This window comes from Cyanistes caeruleus, chromosome 8 (assembly GCF_971803275.1).
Source record: "Cyanistes caeruleus chromosome 8, bCyaCae1.hap1.1, whole genome shotgun sequence".
Taxonomy (NCBI): domain Eukaryota; kingdom Metazoa; phylum Chordata; class Aves; order Passeriformes; family Paridae; genus Cyanistes; species Cyanistes caeruleus.
Window position 1 is genome coordinate 29735952 of NC_141708.1, and position 18608 is coordinate 29754559.

At 37.9% G+C, this 18608-nt stretch overlaps 1 protein-coding gene and 1 long non-coding RNA gene across 5 annotated transcripts in view; one reads left to right on the forward strand and one right to left on the reverse strand.

Moving 5' to 3' along the window:
* The first annotated feature begins 894 nt into the window (after positions 1–894).
* The window catches only part of CABCOCO1 (ciliary associated calcium binding coiled-coil 1), a 62967-nt gene continuing 45253 nt past the window's right edge, over positions 895–18608 (forward strand). For 2 of the 4 annotated variants that reach the window (XR_015289794.1, XR_015289795.1), the window contains exons 1-4: positions 897–950; positions 7649–7779; positions 12244–12413; positions 16043–16187. Coding sequence is in view for 2 of the 4 variants with exons in the window: in XM_023930218.2 (XP_023785986.2) it covers positions 933–950; positions 7649–7779; positions 12244–12413; positions 16043–16187 (464 nt within the window). In the remaining 2 variants the exon portion in view is untranslated. Of the gene's footprint in view, positions 951–7648; positions 7780–12243; positions 12414–16042; positions 16188–18608 lie in introns of all 4 variants that reach the window. The other 2 variants (XM_023930218.2, XM_086899782.1) reach the window with 2 other exon arrangements.
* On the reverse strand, positions 4728–9474 carry LOC111931546 (uncharacterized). Its single transcript, XR_002865631.2, has 3 exons — positions 9022–9474; positions 7639–7762; positions 4728–4864 (listed from the first exon to the last, which is right to left on the reverse strand). It is a non-coding gene; the product is annotated as an uncharacterized LOC111931546 (long non-coding RNA).

The window sequence follows — 18608 nt, forward strand, 5'->3', positions numbered from 1 at the left end:
CAATGTTACATTGCGTCCAAATGCCACACTTAATTTCCTAGTTTTAACACCTTACTATGTGCAGTGCTTGCAGCTCTGAATAATGTTCTTATTTGATTAGATTTATATATACTGTAAAAGGGGAAGTAACACATCTATACAGCTATCAGACACAGAGCACAGCACAAATTGTAGGAATTCACAGTATGGTCTCTATTTCTTTAAAATTCACAGTGTGGGCTCTGTTTCTTTAAAATACTATGAATAATTCTACAAAACACTGCAGGGTCCAGGTCTCTGAACCTCAAAGATTTGTGACTCCTTTTGGAAGTGTGATTGGTCTACCTGTGTCAGTGAGGGTCAGGGTGTTTGAGCTGGAACAGGACTACAGACGTGTTGAATCTCACACTATATATACATCACAATCTTAGTGGGTAATGGGCATGTTCTTGTCTCTTGTGCCCCAGCTAGGACACACACTGTACTTTGTGGTTTACACATTTTAAGAAGCTGAGGATGACAACCTTCTGAAGGTGGCACACTGCTCCGAAGCAGTGGCAGAGCTTGAAACAGCTGCAGAAAATCCCGGGAGGCCCTTGCTTTATGTGGGGCACTACAAAGAAGGTGTTTTGCCATACCAACTCCCTCAGCACATCCATAAACTTTACAAAGTTAGATCATTTTTTGTTTTCATTACAGTTCATCTACCAAATGCTTTCATTTTATTTGGTCTTGGAGGCAACTGCTATTACTCTGAATTATTGCTGCTGCATACAGTAGAAAACTGACAGAGAAAACGTTTCGACGCAGTTTTAGTTCACAACTGTTGCAAGTTCATTAAAGAAAAAGGAGCAGGCGCCGGGCCCTGCCACGGCGGCAGCGCGGCCGTGAGGGGCGGGGCGGAGCTCTGAGGGGAGCGGGGGCGGGGCCTCCCGTGCCGGGGTTGGGTGACCATGGCGGAGAGCGCGCAGGTACCGCCGGGAGGGGAGTGGTGGGCCTCACCCGGCGTTGGGGTGTTTTGTATTAAATTGTCCGTGCCGAGCTGCAGCTAAGGGTCACAAGGATGGTGAGGGGTCTGGAGTATATCGCTTGTGACGAGAGACTGCGGCAGGTGGACTTGCTTAGTCTGGAGGAGATTGAGAGGTGGTCTCATCAATATATTTAAATGTCTCAAAGGTCAGGAGGATGGTGCCAGTCTCTTTTCAGTGGTGTCCGCTGACAGGATTGGGAGCAATGGACATACACCGTAACAGAGGAATTTCCATCTCAATATGAGGAAGAACTTCATGTTGAGGGTGGCAGAGCACTGGAACGGGCTGTCCAAGGAGGTTGTAGAGTGTCCATCTCTGGACAGACACGTTTGGAGACATTCCAAACCCACCTGGATGTGTTCCTTTGCCACCCATCTCGGTTGGGGGATGGACTGTATTACCTCCAGAGGTCTCTGCCAACTCAGACTATTCTGTGATTTTGTGTAGAAAAGGGTGTGGTGTTAAAAGTGCTGTGAGTGTTTGTAAATATATATATATGTATACATAAAAGTACACCTGTTTCACTGTCACCCCCCCAGGCAGTTCAATGGAGAGACACTGCCAGCCCTAGCAAGGCAGTTCCTCCAGCACAGACTGTGTAGCCTGGGCTGGCACAGCCCAGCCAGGTCTGTCTCTAACCCCTCTCACCTCACCCCGAGCTGCTGCTGGTGGGTGCCTCATCTACCTCTGACCTTCCTCTGCCTCACCAGCTTTCACTTGGTTACAGACGCTCCTTCACAAATGTATGGTTATTTCTTGGTATGTTGGGTTTGTGTGGCAAGGATTTGGTAGTAAGGAGCTACAGGAGTGGTTTCTGTGAGAAGCTGCTGGAAGCTTCTCACATGTCCACTAGAGCCAATGCCAGCTAGCTCCAGGATAAACCCACAGCTGGCCAAGGCTGACCTCACCAGAGAGAGGAATCATTGGGAAAACAGATTTAGAAGGGGGAAGAAGGAAACCATACAACAGTAGATGGAAAAAGGGGGTGAGAATATAGGAGAGCTACAGTCCTGTGAACACTGAGGCCAGCAGAGAAGGAGAGGCAGGAGGTGCTACAGGCACCAGAGCAGATTCCTCTACAGCCCATGGTGACACAGCTGTGCCCCTGGGGCCAATGGAGGTCACGGCGGAGGAGACACCCATGTTGGAGCAGTTCATGGAAGATTCACTTGTGGGAGGGACCCCATGCTGGAGCAGGGTTCAAGTGTGAGGAATCTTCCCCATGAGGAGGCAGCAGGGTCAGACACAGCATGTGATGAAATGACTGCAAGCACTTTACCCCATTCCCCTGTGCTTCTGGGGGGAGGAAGTAGAGAAAATTGGGGGTGAAATTGAGCCTGGGAAGAGAGGAGGGGTGGGGAAAGTGTGTTTTGAAATGTAGGTTTTCATTTTGCATTATTCTACTCTGATTTAATTGGTAATGAATTATTATTTTTCTGCCCAAGCTGAGACTCTTTTGCTCATAACAGTGACTGGTCAGTGATCTTTCCCTGTCCTCGTCTTTCCTCACAAGCCTTCTATTATGTTTTCTCTGCCCTGTTCAGCTGAGGAGGGGGCTGACAGAGAGGCCATGGTAAGTTCCTGGCATCCAGCCTAGGTCAAACCACCATGGTTAGCTTTTTTGTGGTGGTAGGGGTCTCCAATTTTTGATTGTTGAGGGAAAGGCTTGTAGTTTCCTTTTAAAGGGCACTGGGGGAGTGGAAGCAAGCTTACACTTTCCTTCCAGCAATATCACGGTTGTATTTCTCGCCTTTCATTGCCTTAGGTAGCTGAAGTGCTCTGCAGGATTTTACAAATCCACAGTGTTTGCATTAGTATTTGCTTTACTTGCTTGTCTTAGGCCTCCTCCCTGTTTTTTTCCTGTTTCCGTTTTTGACTTGGTTGACAGAGATGTGGTTTGTGACAGGCAGCTCATCTCATGCTGCATGTGAAGAGATATAAGAATAAAATTTATTCTTCCCAAGAATGTATGAGGTGTTGCATCAACTCAGAATTTCTCCCTCAAGCTTATCTATGTATTTGTAGCTACTACAAGATAATTTTCTTCTGGTTGAATTGCTTTGTTGTCTCCACTGGCCAAGACAGTGGAGAATATGCTGTGACTGTTATGGGAGTGGTTAATGCGGAGTAGTGTCATGGTTGTGTCTTTGTCAGTACAAAAAGCTTACCATTTAGGCTTCCTTAAATAAATAAACCCTCTTCCATGTGAAATGTGTTATTAAGTATTCTAAATGCCTTATGAAAAATATATGCATCTTTCACCGTGTGCTCCCGTTAGCACTCTCTGTAAATATTTTGGCAGTTGGAGCAGTGTAACACTGGGGTAATGCAGTCAAATCACAGTGAAAGGCTACAGCGTGTGCTCAATGGGAACCGACAGGCTGTCAAAAATATATCGTACATCTGTTTGAAATGTACTGCTGAAATTTCTGTAGTTTTTGCTTCATGCCTTTATAAAAAAATCTTTAGAGGAATTCATTGAACATTTTTTTTTCATGTGTTTTCTTTTCCTTATGTATTGAAGTTTTTTCTAGCACAGTTGCTTACCTTTGTGATATTTCTGTCTCTCCTTTATGATTTTTTTTTTATTGTAAGCCCTGTGGAATTGTTTGTTTTTATGAATCACCTTCTATAGTCTCTAGTTTTAGCTGATGGTAGCTTAGCATGGTCCATAAGCAAGGTGTAGGAAATTCTGAATTCTGATAGTTTTTAAATATAATTTCTTACATTTTGAGACAATTCCTTTTGATTTAAGTTGAATATTTTTATAACTGTTACAACTTGTAATGACTTTCAGCAGAAGGTCTATTAGAAAATCTGAATACTGATCTTAGCAAGTCTTGCTGCTGCTGCTGCTTTATTTTTAACAACATTTTTTCTCATAAGTGGTCTGCAGATGTGAGAACATCAGTAAAATTTAATGTCGTCATACATTTGGTCAACCATAAATCTTGATATTTGGACTGTGAAATTTTTGAAATTTATTTTGTTATTAAAAGGACACTATGATGTCTATAATGTCCTTGAAAGCTTTCTTTGCCTATAGATTTTGTCTTTTGCATTTGACACATCTGCATATTTCCCTTTTGAAGGTAGTTGAAACTAGTGCTGCTATTTTTATTTCCTCATTTGTTTGATGATAAAAGAAATGTTTATGACTAAAAATAGCAACTATTGGATCTTCCCATTGTGGGAGCAGACAAGCTGGGCCTTTAAAAACAGAGTGAATGTGTTTCTGTTTCTGCCTTAACTCTTTATGGAGAAAGCTTCAGGATTTTCTGCCACTACTGAAGCATTTGACAGCTTGATAACAAAATGTGTATAATAATACAAATAACAGCCTCTGTTGCTGGTGTCGTTTGGTTGGGTTTTTTTCATTGCCACTTTGATTATAGTTGTAACTGATATACAACACTCTTCTAGGGTACATCTGCACTGCTGTCAGCCCAGGCAGAGTAGTTGAGCTTGCTTTACATGAGCTACTGGAAAGTTGAGTCCAGTCTGATTTCTCTGGTGGGGTGAGGACAGCAGGATCTTTGGTTTCTTCCACTTTCAGTATTTGCTACAGTTGACAAGATTTGATAAGTTTGGAGTTTTGAGAGTTCTTCCCTACCCCTGTAAACAGAGGTTTTTAGGAATTTGCTGTTTAACTATATCATGCTGCTGCTGCTGTTTCCTGCTTCATGGTGTTTTGTGGACACTGGCTGAGAGATTTAGGAAGATCTTACTCTTTTATTTTAGAATATATGATTTGGTATCTTGATTTTATGCTGTTAACAAGGGATGCCCACAGCACTTGCAATAATGTGTTGAATAGGCAGGAACATATTATGCATTCAGAACAGCTGAAAATCCTTCAAAGAAAAATAAAACAGTAACAAATAATTCTCTAGAAGTAGCCTGTACTTAAGTAGGCTGTCTACTGCTGGGAATGGGCATTTGTAGGAGTGGTTTCAGGAGTTTTTTTCCTGACACATGAAGACAGACGTTACTAGAATTAACTCACCTTGGATTACCTCAGTCAGTCACTGCAGTTAACACTAAAATGAACACTAAATTCTTTGACACCAGTGAATGCATCTAAAAATAATCTCCTGGTATTTTCAGTAGTGGTTAAAGACAGCAATCAAGAGACAAAAGTAATCAATCAAAATAATTATAAGCTTTTCATCAGGTCTGTGTGTAGGTTCAACCCAAACAGAAGCTGTCAATAAACACAGAATTGTTTAAATGATTTATGGACCTTCACTACTTTCTTAAATTACAGAAACATTGCTGATTAAAAAAAAATAATAAAAAAATATCATGTGCTTTCTCTCCCATAGTTCTTCATCTGTCATTTGTAACAGTATTTCTTCTTATCTGATACCTGTGCCTGTTATAGTGGACAGTGGCACCCCAACCCCATCCTTATCATTAGCATTAACAAAACCAGTAATACATTGGTAAGAATGTTGCTACAGGGAATGTTGTTCCAGGCTCCAGGTGATGAAATGGCTCTTGGGAGGCATTCACCTTGCCTTGTAAACTATTGCGGTTTGATGTGCAGATTACAGAGCCTTTTCTGCAGCACTGAGTTACAGCACCTGCCTATCTCTTCAGTTTAAATTGCAACTTGTAAAACATTAACATTTTGCCTTACTAACAATTATGCCCAGTGAGATGTAATTATTCCTTACTAACAATTATGCCCATACGAGTAATATGTAATTTATATAGTGGTGGTCACCAAACTGAAGTATTCTATGTATTGAATATCCTGAGAGAGAGAGGAGCATTAATCCAGTTTTCAAAACATCAGTATCAGTTATCCATTTAATTCAGCTCCCACAGCTTCTAAAGAATCTCATGTTCAACAGGTTTCTAACACCACTGCAGGAAAGCATATATACTTTTTCTATGTACTGAAATACGTCTTTCAATAATTGTAGAATATTAGCATGTATTGCTATTGGTTTTTCCCTTCAGCTTCAATTATAGCAGCATAACTGACTAGGAGTTGGGTTTTTTTTTATTCTGTGTAAATTACTGCTAATAAAAGTGAACTAACATCATGCTTTTAACTATGTGAAGGAAGCCTTCAGTTACTCCATTCTGTTTCCAATGGAACATTGTATCTGAGACTGACTTGTTTACAGTTGGGAACAATAATTTTTCTTATTGAAATATATGTGAAAGTACTCTAGTACTTAATTAGAGAGGGGAAGAATAGTCTGTCCACTGAATGAATGTTCTTTGTTGCTTGCAATTTTGTTTTGTCCTGCCTGACTAGTTCTTCAGCTAGTCACAGATTTCAATACATCTTGTAGCTTGGCAGCAGCAGGGGGAGTAGTGTAGCTTTATTTGGGGGCTCTCCTTGACTGGCACTGGAGTGAATTGATAGCAGCTCAGAGCAGTGCTGGTCAGGCTCAAAAATCAGTGTAGGTCAGGAATTCTGCTTTGCTCTCCCTATGTGAGCTGGAAGCAGGATTCTGCAATCTTTGCCTTGCTGCACTTCTCTAAACACCAGGTCCTGCAGGTGTACAAGCATACCTGCTACTAGCAAATTGTGACAGATGTTCGTGTGGTCAGGCCCAGCAGACTCCCATCAGAAAGGCATTTTGTAACTGTTTCAGCTGCTTGATCAGGGCTGGGCCAGCACCAAGTGCCCAGCCGGGCTCTTTACAGTTTAGTTTTGAAAGCCTGCAAGGATGGAGATTCCTCTGCCTTTCTGAATTATCTATTCTAACGCTTAAATATTTTCATAGTGTAGTATTTTTCCTTATGATTCCCTACTGTGGATCCCTTTCACCTGGAGCACTGTCCCATGACCATTGTCCCTTGTTCCCCTGCTGTGCACCTCTCTGAAGGGGCTGCCTCATCTCACACCTCACTTTACCATCTCCATATTCTAATGGGAAACAGTTTTATGGGATTTTTTTCCTACTGTTTTTTGCATTTCATAGATTTCTTACTGAAATTTCTTTTTTGTCAATGACAACACAAAAGAAAGTATCATCAAATATTCCTATTTTTTTATAGACCATTGCATTGTTAATTGATGCTCAGTTTGTTATCCCCTAAAACATGTGCATCCTTTCTAGAAACAGTAGTGTCAGATCCTTGTGTATCATTCTTTTGCAGCAAACATCATTGACTTTTGTATGGCTAAGGGATGGACAGGGTGTAGACAGTAAATTTGAAAATGCAATCAAGTGCATGGTGGAGAGCAAATAGCATAGTAATATGTGTTTATTCTCATCATATGTTTAGGAGAATGTTAATTTTAAAATTTAATTATTGTGCAATGCAGTATCATGTTGGTCAAATTTAGATTCATGGGTTCTTTTGCACCTTTAAATCGCTGTTGTTTTTACTTGCAAATTAATTTAATCTTGTGCAGCACATAATATGTCAATGTATTCCCATATGAATTTATGATAAAAATACTATATTCCATGTATCTGCCCAGCTTTTCTCTAGTGAGAATGTGTTAAGGTATTGTGCTACTGCTGTATAATTACAGTTGTCTTACATTTTTGGCATTTGTTGAATTAATCCCTTGTATACCTCTTCAATATAAAAATGTTATTTAGCTAAGTTACTGACATAATAAAATAAACATCTTTAAAATTACATTCCTATATACCTGTATGCAGGATGAAGTCCAAGATCAGGATGAAGTCCAAGATCAGGATGATGTAGGTGGAAAGAAGATCACTAATAGGACATTTATTTCTCTTTCCCAAATTATTGCCTTGTCAGAAGAAAATCTGGAAGGAGTTGAAAAGTAAGTAACAATGAACAATGCTGGAACCCATATAATAATGAAATAAAAGTTGTACACTATTTGTTAGATTTCTTTTGTGATGGTTATCATTAGTGTTTAATTATTCAGTTAAATCATTGATATTTAATATTATTCACAAAAGATGGAAGAAATACTTTTGGTCTCAGATCCAGTTTGGTTTACTGTTTTTCTTATAGCTCTTGATTTTGCTTAGGCTCCGTTTTTTCCACTTGTATTTCACCTTGTTGTGGTTTCTGAATTTACAATATCTTTAAATATGCTGTAGAAAAAATACTAAGATGTAAATAAGAACAGGCTGATGCTGAGATGTTCTTTGTAAGACTCACTGGGTAACATTTTTTGCTAAAACATTCAAAATTCTGTACTTTAATGTGAGTTACCAAAAAAATCAAAAAAGTCTTAATAGTTCAGCAAGGGATGGAAAGCTTAAAAAGGTAACAGTGGGTTGCCATTATGGTGCAGTGGGGAAATAGGAGGCAGCCAGACTTCTGATGTCAGGCTGTCTTTGTCTTTCCTGTACCAACACTCCCTTGTTATTAGTGTTTAATAGCAGTTAAATTTTGGAGGCCAGGAGTTCAACCTGAGGCTCCAGATTTATATATGAAAATGTGACTTTTCAGAAGTGCAAGAATTATTTAGGAGCGCTTGTGTCTGTTAGCAGGTTCTTAGGGAATTGAAAGCCAAAGGGCTGGGTTGCTGGTCTAGTTTGGGAAGGAAGAGGTGGGGGTGATATAAAATCCAGCTTTGTTCTTCTGGATAAGTAACCATTTACCAATGATTAAAATATTCCTGAAATATATTTTGTTCTTCCTATTTGTCACTGTTCTAGGGGAGAAAAGGTCTTTTTGGATTTTTTTTAAGAAAACTGGAAAGAAAAGTTGCTGCCATCAAATAACAATACAAAAATTCTTTCCTTTCCTGTTCTCTCTTGCACAATAGGCCTCTTTAAATTTAGAGGAGACTGAAGTGTACAACTCATGGAGACTAAAATGTGCTTAATGATACAATTCTTTGTTCAACTTTCTCATTAGGAAAGATCATATGCTATTTTAGACTCAGCTGATCACATATGTATTTATATTTACAGACTGTACAAGGGGAATGTAAAGTATATACTGCATCTGAGTGGAAGTAGCATAGTTACAGGGTATTTTATGCACACTAAGCAGTTTAGCAGCAGCATTAGAAGTTTGTTTACCACAGTGCATTGTGTCTATTTACAAGAGCAGTTTGAAGGCCGTAGCTAAGGTTAGAAAATCAGACTAGATCTGATTCAGTATGAGAGTTTTGATGTCCTGCAGTCCCGTCTATCAGGGAATTTTGTACTGCTGTCCATCTTCATAAGACTTGAGCCCTATGAAGAAAGAAAAAGCAGTGAGGATAACTAGGAAATCTATCTGCCGCATCATTTCTCAATCATGTACAGATACTGTTGTCAGTGACACGTCTTACAGAATATTGAAAAGATGAGCACTGGCATTTTTAGCAGAATCAGAGAAAATCTAAATCCCTGAGAAGCTCAGATTATGAAAACACAGAGTTGGCAGAAGCTTCAGAGAGAGAGGATATGGACTGTTTCAAACCTTGGAAAGTTCAGCTGGCCACATTCCACTTCTATTCCAGTACACAGCTAAGTGTTTTTAACCAACTTGCATGTGTGGAGCTGTACAAATTTGTCATGCAGAACAAAGGAATGCATGTTTTAAAACATGTATTGGAAAAAATTGGATTGGATTCCAAGTCCAAAACCGATTAGATTATGTGCTTTCCTCTGTTAGCTTTTGAGTCAGTAATTAAAGAAAGAAACTCATCTCATTTAACAGCGTATGTGTACTGTGTCTGCGAAACCCCTGAAAATCTAATGGCTGCTATCAGTAGGTCTGGAATTAATGTCCTTCTTAGGAAGGAATGAGAAGGCAGCAGGGCTTGAGATAACCTTGCTTTTTTGCAGGGGACTAAAAACTGTGATCACTGGCACCTGTATCCTCAGCTGTAGTTAAGCCAAGGATTGCTTTAATGTAAAACTTAACTGACTGAGATATGTCTGAAGTTAATACTGGAAGAATTGAAACCAAGTCCTAGCCCCAGTCCCCTCTCTTCATGTGGAAAATAGCACACAGCTATTATAAAAGACGTAACTAATTCTGTTTTTGGATAGAGTAGACATAAATGTATCAGCAACAGTATGGTCTCCTACAAGGGAGTGTATTTTTTCGTAAATTTTGCAAGTTAAATTAAGCAGAAAAAAATTTATCATGTACCAGTAAAATGGAATAAGGCTCTTTTTAAATCTTTTGACCATTATGGAAGTGCAATTTAAACTTCTAAATATTTTAGCTACTTTTAGTAATTATATATTATTTACATTAATTTTCAAATGTAATTTTTAATCAGAGGCCATATGAAAAATAACCTTGAAATGGAAACAAGATCATATTACTACTGTAAAACCATCTAAATCAGAGTGAAAGCATGATAGTGGAAAGTGAAGACTAGTTGTGTCATTTCATCCCACAAACCAATTCCTGATGAAACACTTTTTTCCTCCGGAATTTTCAATATATTTCTCTTTGGTTTTGTAATTGTCCTGGGGTGACTTTATGATACTGGTATCTCCAATTGCCTGGTTTATGTTATATATTAAGTTCTGCACCTTTAAGATTAGCTTTGAGAGCTAGGGAAGTTAAAACTGTTGGAGGCTGATGGGAGTTTTTTTTCTCCTGACCAATAACTGGCAATTTCTGAGAATTGTCAGTGGTTTTGACCCCTGAAAAGTGAGATAACCTGTGAACACCACCTTAAGACCTAAGCCCAGGAATTTCTTGTTCACTTTGGTTTCCGGCTTCTGAAGGGGTAACAGGGCTCTGGTTCAGCCTCCTCCTCTCCCTACCAGGCCGGACAAGGCCGCGGAGCAGGGGACGGGGGAGGGAAGTGGGACCAGGCCGAGCCAAGCCAGTCCCTGGCTTGGCTGCAGTTTCTGCCACTGCTGAATTTTATCAGAGACTGCCAAGTAAGGAGAGAGAAAGCCACTGACCTGCAGCGTGCTGAGACAGTGACCACACTGCTCCAGAGCAGCTGTGAAAAAAAAATCTTCTATCGTAGACAGCTCCAGCCACTGCTCTGGCAGAGATCACAGAACCATCTACAAGGCCTGGGCAAGATTTTAACTCTCACTATCCAGATGAGACTTGCAGATTAATCCTTTTTTTTCCAGAGAGAGAAAGTGATCAACATGTAAAGAGACACCATAAACTATCAAAGACAGTGAAGAAAGGAATTAAGCTTCAGGGGGGGAAGAGAAATACAGAGATGCTTTAATAAGCTGAAATATTTTTCTGTTAAAGCTATGGAGGTAGACAATTGTGTTCTGAAAAAACTCCTTTAATTCATGACAGAGTATTTCAAAGTGTAGATTTAAGCAAATGGTGAAGTAGTTGTGATCCTATGATATGCTGGAACAGAAAAAGAGAAGTAGTAGTTGAAGATTTGTAGCCTTTAAGAGACAAAGAGAAAAGTTCTGTTTCCAGAGAGGCTCACAAAAGCGGATGAAGAGAAATTCTGCCTTTGAATAACTCGTCCTTAAAAATGACACCCCATCTTGACTCATTGACCCATAACACATCTCAGAGTGATGTGAAATGGGAGGAGAGAACTGATAGCAGAATTTCCGGGCAGCTGGCATCAGAGAAGTAGAAAGCCATGAAGAAAATGGTGTTCTGGTGAAAAAACTCCATAGATTAGCAGAAGAGGACTTCTTTTTCTCTACAAAGACTGATGAAAAGACCATAGCAAAATTGAGACTGTTTTAACCACCAAGTTTTTTGTCTCTGTGTTGTCATGTGAACAGGGGAATGGCTGGGTTGTGGGAAAAAGAGGGTTTCTGGATGTTTTATTCTGGTTTCTTATTCTTGTAGTTTTTGTTAATAAATTTTCTTTGTTCCTTTTAAGTTTTAAGCCTGTTTTGCTCTTGTTCTAATCCATATCTCACAGCAAGAAATAAATAAGTTTTCTAGTACTTTTTTTAGTTAATGTTTTAAAACCACGACAGTAATGCTCTAGTTTTTGTTCTTTTGTTAGTCATATCTTAACACTTCAATAGTGTCTGCTGAAACCTGCGGGTAATCGTTTACTTTTTGATATATCCTCTGATCAGAAATGTTATCTAGGAATTGATGTAGCTAAATTCAAGAAATTATGTATATCATTGATATAATATTATTAATAATTATATTGGTAATAAATTAATACTTGCTTAATTATTATATATTAATAACAATAACATACATAGTAATTTAAGAAATTATGTGCATTATTATATGCATATATGAATAATATAGCAACTAAACAAATGTTTTAGATATAATTGCATGCAGACCAAGTATAACTTTGGATTTATTTTGTATTTTATTTTTTAATTCCATTATTTTGCTCTGAACTTTTTAGGAAGATGGAAGAATTTCTGAATCTTACACAACTAAAGACATCTTTGAAAGAAGCAATTTTACTAGATTATTATACTGCAGGATTTTGGTGGGCTAGAGAAATGAACTTCAGTCTTATGCAACTCTCAGGATTCATGGATCTATTAAATTTCACCTTGGAGAACCTCAGCAGTAAGTATAATTAAGAACTGTAAAATAAATATCTGAAGTGGAAGGCAAGAATGTTTCCCAGTCATTTTAATAAAGTGATATTTAATTACAAGTAATTGTGAAGTGATTTATTTTCCTCTTGAATATAGGTATGTTAGACCTTGTGCCTGAAAATAATTTTTACTGACAGATCACAATTTTTTGAGTAGGATATTCTTTTTTCTTTGTTTGTACAGTATGTGGTACAAATGGGTCAGGTCCTGAAGAGACCTTTCCTTTGCTACAGTAGAATAAATAATAATTACAGTAGAGTGAGAGCAAGGAGCTCCTAAATTCCAATTCCGGCTTTCTCAGTGACTGATTCACTGTAGCCTTGGGCACATTTCTCTGCTGTTCGAGATACTCAGTACATCCTGCTTACATTACAGCAAGTGAATTGCGTTTTTTTTTTATCCTTGGAGGTAAATTCTCAGCTTTTTGTATGGCAAATGCTGCACTTCTGGCCCAGAATTTATGTTAACTAAGGACTGGTGAGGGAAGTAAACTGGAATTGCTGCTGAAAATGAAAATGACAATGAAAGTACTGTAGCTCCTGTGGCTACAAGGAAATTTGCCATAAAGCACAAGCTTGGTCTACTGGAAATTAAATAACCTGAAAAAAATGGTTGCACTGTCCTCTAAAATCTTCTTTGTCAGAGATTCTAATGCTTGCTTAACATTCACTTTGAAGATAATTACGTTGAGAAAAGTCCATCCCAGAGAAAGAGTGAAAGGACTCAGCAGTTTCATTTAAAAGAGAAGGCAAATATTTAAAATCAAGCTCATAATAGTTATTATACTCTTTCACTGTAATTTAGTTCAAGGGCCTTTCTGACTTGGAATTTTGACAGAATAAGTATGTGCTTTATGATCATTGGAATTCGAGTTGTCTTTCCTATCTCAAATGAGAAAGTATCTTAACATGTGCTAACTATATTAGTATAACAATGGAGCACAATGAAAACCCATCAGGAATTAGTTTTATGAGTCCATGTAATACATGTGTACAAGACAGGCTGGAAGCACAACCAGTTATTAAAGCTGACTGATGTTTTTCAGGAATGTCATCTTATTTGCATTACGCTTTGCCAAGCTTTAAACTCTTTAAGCTGAAATTTTCGGTGGTCCTGACTGCTTTTGATGAATTTTTATATATAAAATTGCAACTGAACCAGTTCAGAGGGCTTGCAGACAGAGGCTGTGGGAAAAATGATCCTATCTGGTGTTTTTTTTAATTTTTAACAGGTCTAATGCCCTGGTGCTTTGAGGTAAAGACTTGGGAAGCAAATGTTGTGAATTTGCTTTTTGCTGTCCTTTGAAGATCCATTTAGATTTGGCTAAGATATACATGTTTTTTAGAGAAAGAAAATATTGTTATAAATGCTTGCAGAAAACTTCTTATATTTGTTTCACAGTCCACGCTTGAGATGAATTTTCTTGTAATTATCAGATATTTCATCTAAAAGCAAAATTCTAATGTCTTCTATGTTAATGACCCTTTAATTTTTTTTCCCTGCACTGGACCCAGTCAACCTGAAGAATTAAGCTGACTTGGCCATAATAGCAAGAGTAGCAGAGAGCAAGAAGAATACATTTAGACAAGGAGGGTAGTGGAAATACATTTAAGGCTGGTAAAGCAGCAAGGAAAACGGGAGGTCTTGCTTAATGGGGAGTCAGAATGAGTTACATGATTTGATTCTCTTCTATCCATTGAGGGTAAAGTGCTCCTTATCTCACAGAAATGCTGCATGAGTCTTCATGAGACAGGTGGTTGGGACTGAAAATTAGGTGTGCAGAGGAAAGAGAAAATTTGGCTGAGTTGCCAACATATTCAGGGGCCAAGCGATCCTGTTATGTGCGTTTCCTTCCCTACAAAGAGTGCTATTTCTGGTTCTCTTGCTTTTCCTCATTTCCTATGGCTTCTATTTCCTCTGCATTCTCTGTGTTTCTTTCTTGTCCCTTCCCATATGGTTATTAATATTTTGTTGCCTCTCTTACTGACAAGTGAGGTAGTTTTCAAGCCATTGATTGCTGTACCACTAAAGGGCAAAACTATGAAAAAACAGAAGTCTTCTAAGTATTTTAATTTGTTTTCTGTATGAAAAAACCCAAGGAGTGTATCAGTAGAGACTTAAAACAATGAGGAAAATAAATCTATTTCACCACTGGTGGATATTTCCCCAGTTTTTCTGTAGATTTTTTTAGACATAAAAGGAAAAAATAAATGGTGGTTGAAGCTTTTTTTTTTAAACTTCCCATGGTTCTAGTGATGACATATGTTATATGGACTTTTTGGGTGAAAAACAAAGTCAAACACTTTATTAACCAAAAAGAAAAACACTGACAGAGGCAGGAGCCCAGGATAAGCCTGAGTTCCACTACAATACCAAACACTCTCCTTTGGAATATCAGTCTCCATAGGAGGACCACAAGTGAAGTCCCACTGCCACCCTTATAGACTCCCCTCTGTCCAGGATTGGTCTGTTTACGATCCACTCTCTGACTGGCCCATTTCCAGGGCTCTCATTGATTCTTAATGGGGTGCACTCCAGGCCGATCATTCCTCCAGGGTGTTGAGTGATTTGTCGCTTCTTCCACCAATGGTTGTCTACGATACAGATGTCACTCTTAGGAGGTCATGTTTTGGAGTGTTCTCTTGGTTTTCTGAATCCTCCATACTGCCAAACAATACCCTGCCAGCCCTGGGCCACCCCCAACTCCACCTGACCACACCCACACCAACCAACGGACCTTGCCCATTACACTTATAAAACCATGAGAACCCGAACTCTAACAACAAATACCAACCATTAACTAGAAACATATTATATTAAATAACCATTAACTTATAACCCAATGTTAACAATCAATCAACTTGTTACAACTATTGGTTTACTTATAACAGCATACGCTATGTGCAAATCAGAAAGATGAATCCTTTATTTTTAGAGGTTCAACAAGCGCTGATACATTTCAGATTGTCCTCTTTGTCAAGACAGTTGTCAAACAGAATTTAAATTCTAATTCCAACCTGTTTTGGCATTTGATTTTGATTTCCAGGGTAAAAATGTAAAGTAATTATCTCGTTTGGAATGATGCAAATATCTCCAAGTTTGATGATACATGCAGGGTCTTATGAATATTCATGTTTAATCTATTATGACTATAAGCACTTTAAAATATTCTTCGCCCTTTTTTATATCTGTTCCTGTATTAATGGCTTATGTTGCAAGAGGCATGGTCAGAAGAATAATCTTTTACAATTCATAAGCACCAGACTATTTAAGGAAAAACATACTCTGCCTCTCAAAATTGCATATTATTCTGCCTGTGGTTCTCTCAGCATAGGTAAGAGGTGAAGCTGTAGTATCTTGAACACCCATTATTGTGATCCTTCCACTGTGGAGGCAGAGTGGTGGTTTTGTAGTGAAATTTTAATGGACACTTTATTGATGAGAATAATGGCAATAAACTGGTTTGACTGCTGTTGGTTTTAAGTTGTGGGTCATAACTAAAACTTCAAGAAGTCTTATAATTAAAATGGGCCAAAAAATCCAATCCCACCTTGTCACGTTTATACATGGATTTTGTTCTTTGGGATTACTTTGCAGGAAAACATATGACCTTGGGAGATAATTTAAAAGAACTTGAAAGAGCATTGGCTGGATTAGGAGAAACTGAGTCAGCAGAAAGAGGTGACCTGAATTTATTCAGCATTGAGCAAGCCAAAGCAATCATTGATTACTTGGTTGCCAGGTATTTATTTCTGCATAATCTGTTCTTATTTCAGTAATCTAGTGGGGAAATGACTGATAAAATAACATTAACAACAAATTCAGCATCAACTACTATATTATTATTATTATTATTATTATTATTATTATTATTATTATTACTACTACTACTACTATTATTATTATTATTATTATTATTACTACACTACTACTAATACTAGTATTTTACTTTTATTTTACTGGATACCTTCCTACTATGCCAATGTATTGCAAACACCAAACTTTATATCATGAAAAAGGAGAGAGAATATGCAAGGAGCAGTAAAGATCTGGCCTCAGATGTCAAAGCCCAGAAAATAAATTTAGACTGGAAGTTTATCAAAATGTAAGATTATGCTGAAAATATTCCTTTTGGATTTTGTTTCAAGCGCTAAAATAAAAAAGAGTGGCGGCTGGACAATATTCTTGTTTTGCTTTTAAAAGCTACTTTTACATTCCATCTGAATAAAATTGTAGCTCTTATTTCTCTTATTTACATCTTCTCTAGAGTCTATTATTCTAAGTATTGGTCTGGCCTTGACAGTTATAGGGGACTGAAGTGATTTCAAGCTGTGTACTTACAGAATTAAGGTTTTGATCATATGGGAGTCATAAAAATGTTGCATTTCAAAATCAGCAAAAATCAAGTATGTATATGAAAATATTTTGTGACAGGTCTTAGCTTTTAAACAGAGACACAGAAAGAGATGCAAACAGCAGTAAATTTATTATTTATTTGAGAAAATTACTGAGTCTGATAGCAACAGGAATGCCTCTGTATAAAGTTTTTACTGTATAGTAGTTTGTACACATGTTCTTCCACTGGAATTCTGTGGTTAAGGCAGTGGCTGTACTCAGGTACCCCTGTTTGTGGTACATGATGGACAGAATGGTTCTCAAGCTGTTTAACCATCCATGAATATCAGGGGCAAGGAGATGGAAAATCAGTAAATTACTCCTGTAGTATATGCTCATCCACTGTACTGCAGCTGTAGCCCTTCAGCCCATTTTCTGACCTGAACGGGGGTGATGGGGGGCGCTATTTGTGGCATATGGGCATAAAAATTGGGTAAGATCATGATTGATCCATATATAGATTTGTTGGGAATCTTCTGAATGTTCTTTAGGAAAAGTTTAACGCAGCAAAGAAGGGGTTTTTGGAGTGTTTTCCTAAATGCAGAAAAGTATTTTCTCTTGAGAAAGGTAAAATACTAGGGTAGCTATTAGCTTTCCAGTTTAGAGTACTTGGATTCAGATGGGGATTTAAACACATTGCAGGCAATTTCTCTTATGATTGGACTATAAAATATGTCTCTTTCTCCTGCTGTCTGATTTTTTTCTTTCATTGCTTTTTCATGGAAAATATAAAACACTTAAGGTTCTTCCCATAAGAAATGGGAACATCTCTTTAAATCCCTAATTTCTGTCGTCAAGGCAAATTAATGTCCTGCCAAGTACTAGCCCTAAACTAAAAGGAAACTTGGCATTTTAAGATGTCTCGGCTCCTTTTACTTATGTCTCCTGTCTGTCTTTTATATATTTATATGGAACAAATGTTCTTTCCAAACAGCATATCTATAGCTCTTGTGTAAATTATCTATTGAGAGATATCTTGTCCATGAAGTAATTCCTTCACAGTTGGAAGAATTTCATCCAAGAAATTAGGTGCTCCATCCTACTTCCACCAGAGTATTAGCTGGGCAGGAATACAATCAAACTGCAAAACTTTTGCAGCAGAGTGGTATTTTGACCACCAAATATGTGGTTGTATGTCCAAACTACTCAATTTATTACAAATGTGTGCTGTGGCGATGTCATGGATGTACCCACATACATTGAAATATATCATATGTGTCAAATTTATGCAATCCATTGTTTCAGTCACTGGAATATTTTTTTCTAAATAAGAATGGAATTAGAACACTTAAATGGGTATACTTTAAACTTTATGAACTCAGAAGTAGGTTAAGTTTTATTACAATTCAAATTATTGTATTAGTTCAATATATTTTTTCTTGTTTAATTTTAGATGATAAGCCTGTAGCTTTTTTCCTACTCAAAACAGTATGACACATTGTAGTTCAGATCACATTTTTACAAATGAGCTATAAACCGATGGGATTTATAATGGAAACAGGGACAAATGCTTAACCACATTGGCAGAAACTGTGCAGCAACTACAATGACACCTTCAGGTTTGGTGGAAGGTTACAGTTATCATCTTTTTATCTTGTCTTCTTGGGCAAACATACATTAACATAGCTCCTGACATTTCATTTTCAGGAAGCAGTGGAGCTGGGGAAATATGTCATTGTTAATCACCTTCAGATTCTCATATGACATCATAAGAGGGCCTATTCTTAACAGTATTACTTAAACAAGTAAAATTATTTCTGTGTAATTG